A 17,217-nucleotide genomic window follows, 5' to 3' on the forward strand; every position below is an offset into this window, starting at 1 on the left:
AGCTGAAATTCCAACCAAATCGTTTGTGCATAGCTATGTGACGATTCACTTGTTTTGGATTACTGAAATAATATTAATAATTCAATATTCATCACGCAGTATTTAACTGCCTTTCGCTAGTCATTTTGAAATTTAGATTAACAATTGTTGTGGAATTTTCTAATTTGTTGTTTGTGAAAATTACGAATTTTTTAAATATCTAGTTTACATAAATTAGTTCCAAAATTAAATAAATTAGCCATAAATATTACCCACTACTTCAGCACTAAACAAATCCATTTCACAGCTGAATATTTTGGGCATTAAATCATATCACATTTAGTCTTAAAAAAAACTGGACGTACATAGTTAACAGTAAATAATTTGCTTGTTTTTTCTGTTTAATCGGAGCTACCATTGCGCCAGCGATAAATAATACAGATGTATAATTAACAATTGAAATGACATGGGACAAAAAATTAAATGAATAATAAAATAAAAACAAGCCAAAAAATTTGCCCAGCCAATTCACGTGGGGCGCGCTGCTTTGTTGTCTTTCATCTAACGAACCGCATGACTTGATGCTACATTCTCCGCAAAAAAAAAAAAAAAAAAAAAATAAATAAATAAAAAGAAAGAAAAAAGTATAAACAAAAGTAAGGTAGAGCTATGAGATACCCTGTAAAGTGAACTGAAAGACTAGAACATATATTGTATATAATTAATTAATAAAACGAGTATTGCTTTATACTATTATTATTATATATTTTTTATATATTTATATAATAATATAAAATAAAATATATGTAATAATTTAATAAAATAAAATATATATTTCTTCTTTAATTTTGATTAAATATATATATAATACGTACTTAGGATTTCCATTGAAATAATAATATATGTAATATAATATAATGATATATAATTTAATATTTTTATTTATTTTAGTTTATTTATTTTTAATGTAAACATAAAATATTGTTTAGCCCTATTCAAGTCTAGTTTACAATAAACTCTCATATTCTCATTTATTTTTCTTACATATTTCAAATAGGGTATCTTACCAAACATCAAAATACTGCATATTTTAATACAAAATGCCACAAAAACAACAAAAGCAAATAAACCAAAAAAGGAAAATAAAAAAGAACAAAAAGCACAGAAAACAGAAGCGATACAGTAACAAATTTCATTAAATAATTAATTTAGCCTCGTTAATATGAGACGCTTGTCTGCGGGGCGCTCACGTGAATTTGTTTAGATAAAATGCGTCACAATTAAATGGCAAATAAAGCTGATCGAAAGTGACAGAGCGAGGCTCACCTGCGCGCTGACCGAGCAGACTCGCTGGACTCATGATGCCCTGGCACCGGTTTTCTCAGGTGTTAACAAATTATAGCTAATTATTAACAAATTAACTAACAAATTTTTCGAATAAGTTTCATTTGTAGTCTGTATAAAAATCATAAATGTTTGCATTAAGCCTTAACACGTTTCACACACACACTCAGAGAGAGAGAAAGAGAGAGGGAGACAGTTGTAGAGCTGGTACCATCGAGCCCACCAAAAGGCCCGTAACCCGGTCGAAGCCGAGCTCAGAATCGATTGTCACATTTGATGTTGGATTTATTTGCAAGCTAAACGCGGAACGAGCTGGTCGTAAAGTTCGCGTTTCGCATAACCGTCGATAAACGTGCCGAGCGGCGACTGTGTGTGTGCGTGTGTGTGTGATGTACTATATAGTAAGCAGCCGTAGCGCTAATAGGGCTCAAAAGACCCATAAACCTATTGGAATCTAGCTGCACTTGAAGATAACGCAACTCCACCTGCAGAGTCATAAAACGATGACGACCAACGCAGACGAGGGCAGCCCGGCGGCGACAATGAAGCCTACAGCCACCGGCCGACCCACCAGACCCACTCCGCTGACCATCAACGTGCCGACGGCCTCCACCGAGGCGCAGACCCCCTCGCCTGGCCACAGGAGCTCCATTGTCATCGAGAGTCAGCCTAAGCGCCGTGTCAGCATTGCCCCAGAGACTCCGCCGCTGGCATCCAGTAATTCTGGCTTTGATAATCCCGCCTTTGAGCCAGCCCATATGCGTAAAATATCGCAGGTGAGTTGGGGTTGATTAACGATAAACGACTTGCTTGATTGACCGTAAAGTTGTTGATTGAACATTCGTACCACATCCCCTATATATGTGAGAGTGCATTCATTGAATGACGGCATTTATAAAGATGCTCGTAATTTTTTAAATAATCCGTGTGATCTAGTGATAAAAGATCAAGTGCTCAAGCTACTGGGGGCTTTTCGCGAAATATTCAGTAATGCTCAAATCAAATTCGATCTCGTTTCGCGACAGACCTCAATGCATTCATACCTCGACTATGGACCGCTTGGGCGCAGGAGAAGCATCCTGAAGGAGTCCCCACTTCCAAACGACAATGACAGTGTCGATCGTATATCTATGCACAGTTTTGGTAAGTGGAAAATAATAAAATATACCATATAATTATATTAATATTTTTTCCAATTTTAATTATTAATTATTAAATATTTAGAAAATAAATTTATTATTATAGTTTTTTAATGATTTTTTAGTGTGCTCTTTATAGACTCAAAATGATCTATTAATATAGACTTTAGATCGTTAACTTTTTTATTAGAAAATTTTACGTTTTGAATAATTTAACTTTTTAAGCAATGAGTAAATTGAATATTTGTGCTCGAGACATACAGTCTGTCAGATAATCGCTAAACTGGGGTCTCTATAAAATATGGACATGGCTGTAAAAATCTTAGCGCATCTCGTGAATGGCCAAAATGTGATTCATATCTGTGTTAAGGTTCCTGTCACGTCTAAGAATCAATGACTAATTTTTTAATTAGTCAAAAACTTGCGACTATAGATACTCTGTAATCTATTAAAATTGAGTTCAAGGCTGAAGTTTGAGAAATTTGCTGGCTTATCTAATGATTGATGATTATATACATATAAATTATCATAATAATATAATGTATATATAATACTCAAACTTCTAATTAATATACCCTCGGATCAGTATAAGAAATAGAAAATTACTTTGAGAGAATTTAATTAAAAATATATTTAAGTAAGGAAATAATTATAAAAGCTTTAAATGTAATATATTTATATGTAAATAAAATATATTTTATATATATTTAGAACATAAAATATTTGACTAGCTGTAGTATACAATAATTGTTGCATATAATTCGCATGTAGACCATAATATTGATGATAATAATAATGATAGCATTGATAATCAGAAAGACCTATTGAGGGCCAGAGAACACTTATGGAACTAATGTCAATTAAATTTGACTTCTGCCAATAGTTGATATTAACAATTAACATTAGATAGAAGGGGAACGTCAGAATTTTGATCTTTGTATCGGATCGTATCAGATCGTATCGTATGCAGCTGCCACACTTATCACCCAATTAGACGAGCTTGCTAATTCCTGACGTCAATAGAGTAGTGAAGAGCTTTGATAGACATATATGGATAATTGTTGTATATATTAATTTGAAAGTCCCATTTAAATCTTCCTCTCCCACAGAAAACTACAGACAGAGTGCGCTGGACGTGCTTAATGCCAAATACAATAATCTGCAGACAGTACACGAATCCTGGCATAGCAATTGCAATTACGTGGAGCAATCGTGGATCTACAATTTATGCTTAAAGTGTCGCACAGACGAACCATCCACCTCATGGGAGCCGCCTTTCTGGCAAAAGGTATTTCCCTATCCACTCTGCCCCACCTTCAGGGCCTTCTCCCGCCTGGTCTCGCTCATTGCAATTGGTGAGTTTCTGAATTCCTTTAAAGAGTCCCTCCTAAGACATCTCTCACCTCTGCAGGTGCGTTACTGTGGATCGTCTCATTTGTGATCATTGGACATGCGGCTGCCCCTGGCGGGCAACTCTTCGGTCTGGTGGTGCTCACAGTGGCCGCCAATTTCGGTGGCTACATAATATCACTGACCACTCTGCCACGCCTCATTGGCATGCTGCTGGTAGGACTACTCTTTCAGGTGAGAGTTAAGCCTCATTCACCTATAAACCTTCACCTTCATAATCAATTTGTGCTTCCAGAACGTCGGCTGGGTGGATCTCGATGGCGACTTCTCCAAGGTGACAGCGCACCTGCGTAAGTTTGCCCTGACCATAATCCTGACTCGAGCTGGCCTAGAAATGGAGCCGGAAGCTTTTAAGAAGGTCTATAAGACCATTCTCAAGCTGGGCATCGTGCCCTGGATCGTGGAGTTTGGTGTCCTGGCGACGATGTCTCACTATTTGCTCGGCCTGCCTTGGATCTGGGGCTGTCTAATGGGTTCCATTATGGCGGCCATTGCGCCAGCCGTCGTCGTGCCCTGCCTCTTCAGGCTGCGCACCAAGGGCTACGGCGTGGCCAAGGGCATTCCCACCTTGGTGGTGGCAGTGTCTGGAGTGGACGACGCCATCTCGGTGGCCGTTTTTGGCATCATCAGCACCATCATGTTCTCGGATCGTGGGCAGTTGTACCTGATAGCCCAGGTGCCTGTCTGCTTGATTGGCGGCCTGGGCTTTGGGGTCATCTGGGGGCTGCTGGCGCGCATCTTTCCTGAGAGGGGCGATGCCTATGTGGTGCCTCTTCGCACGCTCATGCTCTTCGCTGGCAACCTGGTGGCTATCTATGGCAGCGAGGAGCTGGGCTTTGAGGGCGCTGGCCCGCTGGGCGTGGTCTTCTCATCTTTCATATCGAACTACTACTGGTGCAAGGATGGCTGGACCATCGACGACAATCCCGTATCGACGGCCTTCGAGATCTTCTGGATGATCTTCGAGCCCATTCTGTTTGGCGTGACGGGCGCCACGATCAAGATACGTGAGCTGGACTCGGGCGTGCTCTACATGGGTGCCCTTTGCATCTTCGCAGGCGTCGTCATACGCATCTTTATCACGGCTGGCATTGCCTTCGGCGATCGGCTGAACACCAAGGAGAAGTTCTTCGTGGGTCTCTCCTGGATGGCCAAGGCGACGGTGCAGGCTGCTCTGGGGCCCGTCGCTCTGAGGCATCTGAATGAGAAGTCCACAGACGACGAGCGGAATTGGGCCCAGATCGTTCAAGCGGTTTGCATTCTTAGCATTCTACTGACGGCGCCACTGGGTGCAATCCTCATCTCTGTGACTGGACCCCGAATGTTGACGAAGACGAAGCAAACGCAGCAGAATCTCACTGGCTGGCGTCGTCCCTCCATACGCGACATCAGTATTATCGACGAGGAGGAGGAGCGAGAGGATCCGGAGATGCCGGTGGACAAACAGACCCAGGATAATACCCAAAACAATTCACAGCATCCAAACTTTTCATACATAAGCAATAATTAATATGAGCATCGTGTTGTCAGTGTTAAAGTTAACAAATTATGCTTAATTGCTTTCGTTTTGTACAGCAACAACTAAAGACTAATAAAAGTTGTAATTTTTCATAAAGAATGTCAGATTCCATATTCCATATGATAATCAACTGCAACACAAACTAGGTGGGCACTTAAACAAGATAATGGTATGCATACAATTATTTATTTTTTTTTATTTTTTCTTATGTACAAATCTTGTCAACTGAGTTTCATATCTAATTTATGAGTAGTTTTTCAAGTATAATTAATGTTGTCCTCTCTTAAATCAAAAATAAATTTTAGATTGTACTGATATTAAGTGTCAACACATTCGCCTGCTTCTCTGATTCTAGCTCTCAAGTTTTAGAGAATACAAAAATTTTTAGAGATGAGCAAAATACATACAAGAAAATATTTTATTTAGTTTGCCTCAATGCGAAATATATTCCTATAAACTCAAGATTCATAATATTTGTTAATTATTTAAATTAGGTGTCATTCTTGGAAGCTGTAAAACTTTTCTGACAAGTTTGGCTAATGAATGCGCATCACATAACAAAATACGGAGCGGAGACTCAAGTGCAATCGACTATTAAAAAATATTCGATGGCCTTTTGTTTACTTTGCTTGCATAGACTAAAAAACAACAATCGAACTATTATTCAACTCATTTACGCTCACATTAATGATCATTAAATTAATTAAGATAATTGCGGAAAAATTATAAATTTATATACTAGAATATATTTTCCTAAACAATTAATGAAATTTGTATTATTTTAGCTTCGCTTTTTTGGGGGGGCTTCATTCGCTCATTGCAATAAGTTTATAGGTTGAAAGCTAAGCTAAAATTGTGCAACAAGGAATTATTTATCTACATATTTAATATGCTAATATGTATATATATTACACTAAACAAATTTGCATCCCCATAGTGCTGAAAATACATGAAAAGTGAATTTATAAATCTGCTTAATCTCTAAAAACAAAAAAGAAGCAATCGATCCTACTTCAGTTTACACATATGCTGCATAAACACCTAGAAATAAAAACCTTAAACACAGACCAATCAATTTGCAAAAATACTTTATTTTATTATTTGTCTGTGATTAAAATTATAAATCATACATGCTTATAAATAGGTTAATTAGAGCTCGTTGCCCTATGGATTTACCGTGCTTCGGGTAATTTCAGTTTACAAAGAAGTTATTTTCATAAAATGTAAGAAACATGATCATAGATGTTTCCATAATTATAAATCGGATAAGATATCTGTTTAGCTTTAGAGTTGAGCTTATAGGTATTTCTGCACCGATTCGCCCAGAATCGCTTCCAATTCCTGCACAGCGGTGCGTGTGTTCTTCTCGACAGGCTCGTGCTCATCCTCCAGCAGCTCGGCTATGAATGGCACCGTCTCGGGCAGGAGCGTGGCGAAGCTTTCGCCCAGCTTGCGAGCAATGGCCACGCTAGTGTTGAAGGCCAGGATGCGTACTTCGGGCGTGCTGGTGCGCGTCTTGAGCAGCACCTGGTTGTTCAGCTGCTTCCACAGCACATCATTGGTAGCCGCCGCCAGCTGGGCAATGCAATCAGTCAGCGTTTGCTGCAGCTGCTCGCGGTCGCTGGCTATCACCAAGCTGTTCTCTAGCTGATCCACAAGTGGCGGCATCAGCTGGTGGAAGCGATGATCGTTGATGAAGTCACCGCTGCAATGCAGGAAGACGTGGTGCAATGTGCTGAGCACCGCTGACAGCAGCTCGGCAACGTCCTCGGCGTCCACAATCTCCTTGTGCAATGTGTTGTGCTCCTGCAGCAGTCGAGCAGCATCCGCAATCACGTCGTCGGCGAAGAGCACGAAGAGCGACTTGAGCGCCGCGGCAATGCGATTGGTCAACAGGAAATAGGTTAGCTGCGGCTCCAGTTCATTCCGCTCCATCGCCCACTTGTGCACCAGACCGTACATGGGCCGGAAGCTCGTCTCGGACAGCTTGAGTATCCAGGCCACGAAGGCCTCGCTCACTGATGCCTCAATCTGGGCGACTTGCTGCCGCGGCAGCTGACGTCCGCGCATCTGCAGCCGGAACTCGAGCGCCTGCAGGAACAGCTCGGAAAGCGGCTCCTGTACAACCACCAGTTCAGCGTTGCCGTTGTGCTTGATGCAGGGCAGCAACAACTGGTGCATAAGCAAGCCTAGCTCATCGTAGGCCTGCGCCTCCAACAGACTGGCATAAATCGTGGCGCAACTGGGCACCAGAATACGCGCCTGCACACCCTTTGCCACCGCCGACCAAACGTCCACGATGCGCAGCTTGAGCGCCTGCGTGCGCTTGTCCTGCAGCAGCTGCGGATTCTCCAGCTGCACGGAGAGTCTTATGAGTGAGCCAATAATGTCCACCAGATAGGGTCCCAGGAATAAAGGCAGAGTGAGGAAGAGCTTGTGCATGGCTGTTTGGGTAGAGTGAGAGAGAGAAACATTTGATGAACATGAATTTGTATGGAAAAGAGATTTGCCTCACCTGTGACCAGAGCCGAGCAGATGTAGTCTGGAGTCTGCCGTTGGCTCACCAGCAGCTGGACCTGTTCCTTGAGCAGCTCGGTCAGCTGTGGCGCGAACTTGGGCAGCTGGGCGAGGGCGTTCGACTTGATGCTGCCACAGATCTCGACGAGCGTCAGCACCACATTGCCGACGACCGCCTTGGGCACGTTGGCGCGCCGCTTGGCTATGCGCGTCAGCTTGGCCAGCAGCGTGCGGCACTCCTCCACATAGTCGCGTCCATGTCGATGGGCCAGCAGCTGCATGACCTGCAGTGCCGTCTGCTGCAGCTGCGCCTGCTGCGCATTGCTGCCGCCTGTACCGTCCAGGACGCTGTCAATGATGACTCCCAGCGGCTCGAAGAGCACGCCGAAGTTTTCGGCCTCACACTGGGCGAAGTAGTCGGCGGGTGGCGAGAGCTTGGTGATCAGCAGCTCGAGCACCTTGATGCGCACATAGATCAGCTCGTGCTGAAGCAGCTCGGTGATCACTTGGAGGAAGTAGTCGGGCGAGAGCAGCCCGATGGCATTGTCCAGCACGTCGTGCACATGGTTGGCCAGCACGCGCCAATACTTCTCCAGCGAGGGCGTGCCCGCTGCCACCTTCAGTGCATTGTTGACCACGCTCACATAGGCGAGCGTCTTGAGTATGAAGTTCTGGTAGAGCGGCTTCAGCTTCGCCAGCTGCGTCTGCTTCAGGTTGTCCAGCTTGTCCTGGAACTCGGATGTGCTGCTCAGGCCTGACAGGTAGTCCATGATCAGATATTTGTAGTGTCGCAGCTGCTTGAAGCTGCGCGTACGCAAATCGAAGAGCTGCTGCTCCGGCGAAACGTTGCTGCTGGCTGCTCCTCTTGCGCTGGCCGCTTGGGCCTGGGCCTCCTTGCTTAGGGGCAGCTTGGCCAGGTAGTCCAACAGATGCACACATGTGTCTAGGATGACCTCCGGCTGCTCGAAAATCAACGTCAATTCGCGAGCGAACTCCATGCGCGTCTTGTCCAGAGGCTTTCCCGCCTTGCTGCCGGCGGCTGAGGCTGGCGTCTGCTCCAGCAGCATTTGCGACTCGAAGAGAATGCAGAGGAACTGCCAGAGATGCTGGCGCGGATCGAGCACACGGAAGAGCGTCTCATACAGAGGCAGGCGACGATGCACTGGCACATCCGCGCAGATGTCCGCGAAGACCTTCAACACAGCTATGACGAGGCGTTCGCGCTCCTCGCCCGACTGCAGCAGCAGTGTGGGCACAACGGTCTCCACCACGTTCCGGATAATGTGCAGGCTGAAGGCGTCGTCGTGGCGCGCCACTGTGGAGCCAACAAACGTAAAGATCTCGACGATCTTGTGCAGCACCTGCTGCGGATACAGAGCAGCGCAGCGGGTCAGGAAGAGCAGCGCGTGCTGTTGGGTCTGTGGATTCTGGGTGTTGCGCAGGCACTGCACCACCTGCTCGATGCGGAAGCAGGACTCGGGCAGCACCTTGGACAGCTGCACGCCCGCCGCTTGGGACACCTCGCAGCAGTGCAGCAGGCTGGACAGGATCAGCTGCTTGGGATACTCTGCCGAGCTGTGCTCCTCCAGCGTCAGGCACATCTGCAGCAGCTCAAAGAGCTGCGGTATGAGCAGCTCGGCGCCCACCAGTTGCTTCTTGTGCTCCAGCAGCTCTAGCAACGTCATGCCCTGTTTCCAGCTGACGCAGGTCAGATCCAGTTTGGTATTCGGTGCGCCAGAGCGACGTCTATCCGGCTGCTTGGGCGCAACAGTACGGGTGCTCTTGCTGCTCATGCTGGACAGCATGCTGACCAGGGGCTGGCACTCGATGGTGCAGTGCCTGAGCAGCCGATTGGCAGAGAGGAAGATGCTATCGTTGTCGGATGCAGTCGCTGCCTCCACTATGAGCTGCAGCAGCGCCACCTGGTGCTTGCTCTGCAGATGGTTGTAGGTCTCTGGCGTCAGCGCGTTGAGCAGGACGCAGGGCAGCGGCTGCAGCTTCTGCTCCAGCTGCACGTAGGTGGTGTGGCGCTTGAAGCTGGCCTCCAGCAGCTGCCAAGCGGCGGCATTCTCAGTGAGGACAGTTCTGCCCGCCTTTCCCTCGAAGCGCTCGATGACAGCGCAATAGATGACGCTGTGGGGCCAATTCAGTTGCTCCAGCTGCGGCTTCTCCGAGCTGGGGTTATGCTCGACTACCGCCCGCAACGCTGCCTCACCCAGCGGCAGCAGCGCCGTCAGCAGCGTCTCGTTGTTCATGTGCTTCAGCGCCTTCAGCAGCGCCGCCGTGCAAATGGCCGGTTGCTCAACATCGCAGACCAGCTCCAGCAGCGTCCGTCGCAGCTTGGCCAGCAGCAGCTTCTCGCGTGGCGTGCTCTTGCTGCTCTGGAGAATGGTGTGCAGGATCAACGCGTACTGCTCGTGGTCCATGCACAGTTCGCTCTTGCGCAGCAGCAGGCACTCCACCAGGTGGGCCACGTGCGTCTCCAGCTGTTTCAGGTCGAGTAGCTGCAGCGTGGCCAGCGCCTGCTGGCGCAACGTTTGCAGCGGCGAGTTCAATGCATTCGCGATGCGCAGCACGTGCATCAGGCTGCACTTAACGACAAAGGGACGTGGCCGCAGCACCGCCTGAAGCAGCTGAAAGCCGCGCACGCGCAGAAGCGCGTAGTCCGAGGCGATGCTGTACAGCTGCGGCAGTTCCTCGTAGACATAGAAATTGCACAGGAAATCCAACTTCTGCTGCGCCTCCGGCAGCACATGGTTGAGACAATCCTTGAGCGCGCGCGTCCACTCCCTGCGCTCGGCGGGCGCACAGTTCTCTGCATAGACTCGACTGCAGAGTGCATCCAAGAGCAGCAGGCACAGACGCAGTTCGTCGTTGACCGTCGTCCAGGGCAGACCGGCCAGCTGGGAGAACTTTGTATTCTTGGCCAGTGTCTGCAGGAAGTCCGCGTACAGCTGCAGCGGCACAAAGTTTTTATGGATGTTGTCGCTGCTCTCCTTGGCCACTCGGAACTGAAAGCCGCGACTGTAGACGTCCAGGCGCTGCAGCATCTGCACACTCTCGGCTGCGCTCAGCTCGCGCTTCGAAAAGGCCGTGAGTAGCAGCAGCAGATGCGTCAGCTTGGAGGCCTCGCCGCGCAGGTAGTCGATGCCGCCGTGCTGCTCCACACTCTCGAGCAGCGCCAACTGCTGCTTGCCCGGCTGTCGCACGTCCGCAATGATGTCCAGGAACTGCTTGCGATGCTCCCACACATTGAACGCTGCATGCTCGCTGCTCACCTGCAGCCGCTCCAGGAAGGGCAGCTTGCTCACGAAATTGCTGCTCAAGATGATCAGCAGAGCTGCGTGCTCTCTGGCGCTCAGCGCATCGCAGGGAAACAGATAGGGCATCAGGGCCAGCAGCAGCAGATTCGCATCGTAATTGTCGCTCACGGCGGCGGTGGTCAGATGCTGCACCGCTTGCGGCACCACAACGTCCCACTGCGTTTGGCGCTGCTGTTGCGCCCGCTGCAGCAGCTCACAGAGCGTCTGGGCAAATGACTTTGCGCCCAGCATCTCCACGAAGTCGACTGTGGGCAGCGCCAGCAGCGCCGATACCACAGGAGGACTGTCGTCCTTAATGCGATCCGGCAGACACTCCCGCAGTAGGTGATAGCTCCGCTCCCGCCGCTTAGGCACTTTCAAATTCTGCAGCAGCTGCTGCAAGGCGCCCAGTCGAATATCTGAATTGTAATGGTAGAGCTTCTCGTAGGCACGCTTCGCCTTGTCGTCCGAGGTGTTTAGTCGAAAGCCTGTGAAAGCAGTGTGTGTTATATAATAATTAATATGGAAAGTTCCCAATATATATATATATATATATATATATATAGTAAGTGGTAAGCTTCGTGGGACTTCACACTAAAATCAACCGTCTCGTTCAAGCGTTACTTACCCAATGCCAGTTTTAAAGCCTTCTGGCGATTGCTTGTTTTGGACTTGGATTTTAACGAAGCTTTTACGCTCAAGTCAAAGGCCTCCGGGTAGCGACGTTCCAGCTTTTCCAGGAACTCTGTATACCAAGTCTGGAAATTGGTTTTGACTGGCTCCATTTCATCGTCCGAGTCAATAACAATCGTGTCATCCGCCTCGCCACTGTTGCTCGTGTCCATGGGCGTCACTCCATTCTTAGCTTCCATGTCCACAAAAGTGTCCAGGAAACAACTGAAAGAGGGGATAAATTAAATAAGTAATTGGAATTGTGAGCGGTCAAAGTTCAAGTTGTACTTGATGAGCTGCAGGGCGCTGAGCTTGGAGAAGGGCACCTCGCTGATCAGATTGTCGAGGAACTCCTGATGCGAAGATGCGGATGCAGAGCCCTTACTAATGGCCGCAACGGCGCCACGCATTAGCGGCAGGCAAATGGCCGAGACGGCAATGTTCTCCTTGGCGAGCGAGGCCAGCGACGTAATTAGCCACTTCTGGCAGACCAGATTCAACATGGTTTTCTCTGTGAATTGTGGCCGGGCTGCCTGCTGCTTGTCGTGGATCCATATGAGCAACAACAGTGCCGTGGTGTGCAGTCGCTCGAAGGTGCAGTTGGCCACCCGCTCGAGCAGTGCATCGCAGATCTTCTTCTTGAGTTTGGTCCGCGAGACGAGCTGGGCAACGATCACATAGGAAGCGGCCACAAAGTCAACGGTGTCCGAGATGAGACCCTTGAGCAGCGACTCCAGTATGGTGGCAATATGCCAATCCCGCACTGGCTTGGCCGTTTGCAGCGCCCCCACAACAACTGTGCAGTAAAAGTTGAGCTGCGCCTGCAGCTGATGGGCACGTGGTCCCAGCTCCTTGACCGCTTTGCGTGTGCTGCGGCAGATGAAGCTGAGGAAGCCGGGCACACTGGCAGCCCGATTGACTATTGTGGTCTTGGCAAGCGGCACGCCGGGTCGCTGCAGCGCACGCAGCCAGAACCAATTCTCGTCCGATTGTCGTAGTCGCATCGTCTGCACCACCTGCACAAATGTGGTCGTCTCATGGTATGGCATTATCAGGGCCATTACCTCCTCCCGATTGTACTCGTGCACCTGGAAGCGGCGCAAGAGCCACTCAAAGCACATGTGCGCCGGGCGCAGCAGAAAATAAGGTGAAAGAAGACGGAGAAACTTCGCAATAGCTGCATCCAGCAACTTGTTGACTTCTGCATTCTCCACGGCGCGCTCCAGCGTGAGTGTGGCCTCATCAAACAGCGTCAGCTGGAACTCCTTAAATGTAGGATTAAACGCCGTCAGCTCCAGCAAACCGCTGAGTCCGATCTCATAGATGGCGCGCCTGTCTTTGGTCGCCGCATCTTTGGGGCTGAACAATATTGAGGCACGACTGCGTGCATCCGCTAAAGGAATAGAAGTCTGCGGTGCAGCTAATTTGTTGAGTTGTTGAGCCAAAGACGTTGCCATTTTCTCAAGCTCGTTCTTATGTGTAAAAACACTCGAAAAATATTGTAAAATGTGCAGCAACTATTTCGCACGTGCTGCGGCGGTAACTGATAAAATATGTATATCGATAGGTGTGTCGGCGAGTGCAATCATCGAGTGTCGAATCGATAGCTGGAAAGACATACGCAATGACGTCACAAACTGCGCAATATGATGTAGTGACACTTAATTTAAGCTATTAAACCAAACAAATTTAATAATATTCATGAGCCTACTTTTAATTGTAATTAAACGACAAAATCAATATTTAATTAGACATATTTTTTACAAAATTGTTTATTTTCCGCTTTATCATATAATATAAAAAGTTTCTTAGATCTATTTAATCTCACAGAGGTACAATAATGTTGAGCATACGTTACTAGTAAAGAGAAATACAAACGTTGGATGACGTTAAAAAATGTGAACATTCGTAGTTGATGAGATGTCGACGATTATAATACTAGTTAAACATGTAAAACAAAAACCTTGGTACAGTTGAATGTTCATATAACTAAGACTAACACTACATATATGTATAAATTGTTGATTTTTTAATGCTTTTTGTGCTATCTGTGTGTTCCTTTGTTCTTTGCCTAAAAGTTAAGTCGCTTTAGCGAATTCTTGCGACTCAGTTTGTAGTCGAATTTTTGATTGCGCTTGGGCGGCGTAACTCTCTCACTGGGCATCATCACCTTCGAGGGCGTGCCCATCTCTGTGACTAGGCACTTGGCGCCAGGATGCGGCGGGCAGCAGCAGTGGACACAGAAACGGAACTTGCAGAAGACGCTAGTGCACTCGCCGATGGAGTAGGCCTGCAAGGGGCCGTCATTCTGGGGAATCGACGAGCTCTTCACCTCGTCCAGCGAATAGAAGCGCGTTAGCCCGCCGCTCTTTGGCTCGTTGAAGGACTTTGCGAGAGGCAACGTCTGTGAGAGAGCAGTTCGGGTTGACAGCTGCCGATTTAGTTTCAGCGTCTGCTCGATCGGTGGCTGGCTGTAGAATACTTTGCTGGACTTGCCGCAGCGCGGACACTTTATACGCTGCAGTTGCTCCACGAGCAGCGGGCAGTTCTCATCTTTGGGCGCGATCCTGTGGCTGTCGTGGGCTTTGTTTGGTCTCTGAATGGCATTGGATGGTTGAAATGGCACTAAATTGTTGTTCAGCGACTTAGACAGCATTCGCACGTGCTTAAGGCGCTGTGGGACATTCTCCTTGGTAAGGTTCATCTTGAAGCGATGATTGTGCAGGCGCTCTGTGGCTCGCTTACTCCTGTGCACCGCCTGCGCCCAGCGGTCCGACACCTTGGTCATGTTTTCCAGCGTGTGTGAGCTGACGTGCGACAGAATGCATTCTAGCGCTGGTAGCGTGTTACTCAGCATGCCCACAATATCCAGGTGTTCACAGCCGTCGTAGTAGCGGGTGCGACAAATGGAGTCCACCGCGGGTTGCGGGAAGAGTTTCTTCTTCGATTTCTTGGGACTGCTGTGATGAGCCATCGGCTGGTAATGTGACTTTCGGCGCTTGGCCGCGCATTGTGGATGATTTGAAGACAGCAGCAGCGGTGACTTGCAAGCCTGCGCAGCCTCATCCTCGCTCTCCTCCAGCTGCACGCAGCTGACGGAGGGCAGGCAGAACGATTTGTGCCAAGGTACAGAGACAGAGTCGTCGAAGCTAGTGCTGTTCGGCGTTTGGAATTGTATCGAATTGGAGTGAGATTGCGTCGTTGTATTCGGCGCATTGCGACAGTTCTCCGACTCGCTATCACGTTCAAATAAAAATGGCGCCTCCACGGTCGAGTTGTGCTGCACTCGGAAGGATGCGTAGCCAGATTCTTCCATTGCACTATCCGCATCCAGAGATTTTCTGATAGAGCACTGTTTTTTCAATACTTTGCGATTGTAGGCACTCATTTTGGAATAAAATGGCCAATTAAACTGATGTTAAACTTTTACATTTATGTTTTTAATTTCTAGTTGCTTGTTTTTGTCGTCACAATTGGCGTCGATGCAAATATTAGAGTTGGCTTGACCGATATCGATGCACACGCATATCGATAGCTATGCCAGCCACGCCGCACACAAGCTGCTTGCTATGTTCTCTGTGCGCTGTCGAAAGCTAATTGATAAGAAATTTGAATTTTAAACTTATAAGCAAATAAATTCACTTTAGCGCATATCAAAGTTATTCTGAAACTACCTACACTTTTTTCATATGACATGCTATATAGCGTAAGGCAAATTGAGAAAATGTAATTAAATGAATAAATTAAATAAATATTATTAACGAACAGTAAACTATGATGTATTAGTTTTCTCCCAACCGATTTTAGTTTTTACATTTTACAACTTAACTTTACAGTTTTACTGAGTACAAAATGGTTTTTATATTATACTAAGTGATGTAGATATCTATTTCATTTAATATAGATAACAATTTCCCTTTGTTGTGACCAAAGACGACACTCGATGATAATCTGGCCGGGGCATTAATGTCAGCAAATTAACAAAATCCACCAATAATTTATCATTCCACTCTGCTTCATGTCTCCTTCAAACTTGACTCCCATCCATTCCACCCATATATTTCTCTTCTCTCTCTCTCTTGACAAATTTGCCAGCTCAAGTTTTTGTGCAAATCATGCCGAGGCATAGATTTCGAATTCATGTGAAAATCAAGCTGGCCACCGCAAAAACAACCCCTCGTCGTGGTGATAGTTTCATCAGCTGTCCCCATTTCGTATCGTCCACAGCTTCATCCACTTGCTGCGCTGAGAGTATGTTGGTGTGTGTGTGAGTGAGAGAGAGAGAGACAGAGAGAGAGCGAAAAAGATAGCGAGAGAGTGAGAGAGGCAGCTGGGTAGAGGGAAAATCAATGAATGATATTTCTTTATGAGGCTCAATTATTTGTTGCGGGGATTTGCTGTTCTTCCTTCGTCCTGTCATCTGGGTGCGTGCCTCATTGTCCTTTTAAATGCTTTGGCAAAATATTTTGGGTATTTTGTGCACTGCCTTTTGTCAGCCCCTGCAGGAGTCGCCAGGAGTTGGCAGGAGTCGGCGCCTGCGTTAATAATTTATGAATATTTGTTCATTTATTGTTTTGCATTATTTATGCGTTTATTATTATCCCAGTCAGTTGGACTCGTCGTTGCCAAAGCCGGGACGAAAGACCGGAGAGACGGGCAAAGATTTTGTTTTGATTTTAATTAAATCGACAGACGCACATCGACTTAATTTAAAGTCATTTAGCAGTCCTAATCCCTCGCTTTAGCTCTGGTTGATAATTGCGGGCAGGCGCCAAGAAATTCTGATAGCAATTAGTGGTTTATAGTTGGGATTGGGAGGAATACTTAAATTCATTTCATTTGGAATCTTAGCTGTCTTTGGTATAGATGAGCTTAAAAGAGAAATAATTGCTGTTTCTATAATAGAAATCGTCATCAATATTTGTACAAATATTTTTCAGGCCTTATATTTAAAAGCATAATGTTTTTACAGTGGGGAGGTAGACAAAAGAATGGAGAAGAAGAGTGATCGACAGAGATCGACATAGAGAGATAGAAAGAATGAGAGGGAGAGAGAGACAGAGATGGAGAGAGAGAGATAGAGATGCATACATATATATATATGATAGACTTAATACTGTAATTATGAGAAACTTTGAACAAGAATTTTTGAAATGAAACAAGATCGATTTATTTTTCGATTCTTTATATGTAGTAACTTCTACACAGATGTCTGAATAGCTCTATGAACGCATATCGTTGGCAATTTGAATAATTTGCCTCTATGAGCCCGCCCAAAAATGCTGATGAATGTTGTGTGTGGGAGTGCGGGAGGTAGAGAGTTCGTAGGGCTTAC

General features: G+C 46.6%; 3 protein-coding genes across 4 annotated transcripts; 1 reads left to right on the forward strand and 2 right to left on the reverse strand.

Moving 5' to 3' along the window:
- Positions 1-1,539: 1,539 nt before the first annotated feature.
- Positions 1,540-5,497, forward strand: LOC108658403 (sodium/hydrogen exchanger 9B2). Of its 2 annotated transcripts, XM_089257251.1 has the most exons (6): positions 1,540-1,724; positions 1,815-2,099; positions 2,349-2,466; positions 3,572-3,817; positions 3,874-4,046; positions 4,108-5,497. In XM_089257251.1, exons 1-6 carry the CDS (start codon positions 1,713-1,715, stop codon positions 5,380-5,382), a joined length of 2,109 nt encoding a protein of 702 aa, XP_089113377.1. In that variant the 5' UTR covers positions 1,540-1,712; the 3' UTR covers positions 5,383-5,497. The 2 variants fall into 2 exon arrangements, with proteins under 2 accessions (XP_089113377.1, XP_030241257.1); XM_030385397.2 differs by having other exon boundaries at positions 1,541-2,099; positions 4,108-5,494.
- Positions 5,498-6,462: 965 nt separating this feature from the next.
- On the reverse strand, positions 6,463-13,451 carry l(2)k09022 (HEAT repeat containing 1 homolog l(2)k09022). The gene is made up of 4 exons (XM_030385391.2): positions 12,171-13,451; positions 11,839-12,107; positions 7,907-11,698; positions 6,463-7,835 (listed from the first exon to the last, which is right to left on the reverse strand). The coding sequence occupies exons 1-4, from the start codon at positions 13,337-13,339 to the stop codon at positions 6,688-6,690; spliced, it is 6,378 nt and encodes a 2,125-aa protein (XP_030241251.1). The 5' UTR covers positions 13,340-13,451; the 3' UTR covers positions 6,463-6,687.
- A 223-nt stretch (positions 13,452-13,674) lies between these two features.
- Positions 13,675-15,406, reverse strand: Rca1 (Regulator of cyclin A1). The gene has a single exon (XM_018098781.3). The coding sequence runs from the start codon at positions 15,268-15,270 to the stop codon at positions 13,954-13,956; it is 1,317 nt and encodes a 438-aa protein (XP_017954270.2). The 5' UTR covers positions 15,271-15,406; the 3' UTR covers positions 13,675-13,953.
- Positions 15,407-17,217: the final 1,811 nt, after the last annotated feature.

The sequence above is a fragment of the Drosophila navojoa genome, chromosome 3 (assembly GCF_054131105.1).
Source record: "Drosophila navojoa isolate 15081-1374.11 chromosome 3, UAZ_NAV_1.0, whole genome shotgun sequence".
NCBI classification, from domain to species: Eukaryota; Metazoa; Arthropoda; class Insecta; order Diptera; family Drosophilidae; genus Drosophila; species Drosophila navojoa.

Excerpts from the sequence above, each read along its gene's own strand:
- LOC108658403 (XM_089257251.1), top strand. Across the intron at positions 2,467-3,571 it reads TATATCTATGCACAGTTTTG|AAAACTACAGACAGAGTGCG; the intron begins GTAAGTGGAAAA and ends CCTCTCCCACAG. Across the intron at positions 3,818-3,873 it reads GGTCTCGCTCATTGCAATTG|GTGCGTTACTGTGGATCGTC; the intron begins GTGAGTTTCTGA and ends TCACCTCTGCAG.
- Rca1 (XM_018098781.3), bottom strand. The coding sequence starts at position 15,270 with ATGAGTGCCTACAATCGCAAAGTATTGAAAAAACAGTGCTCTATCAGA.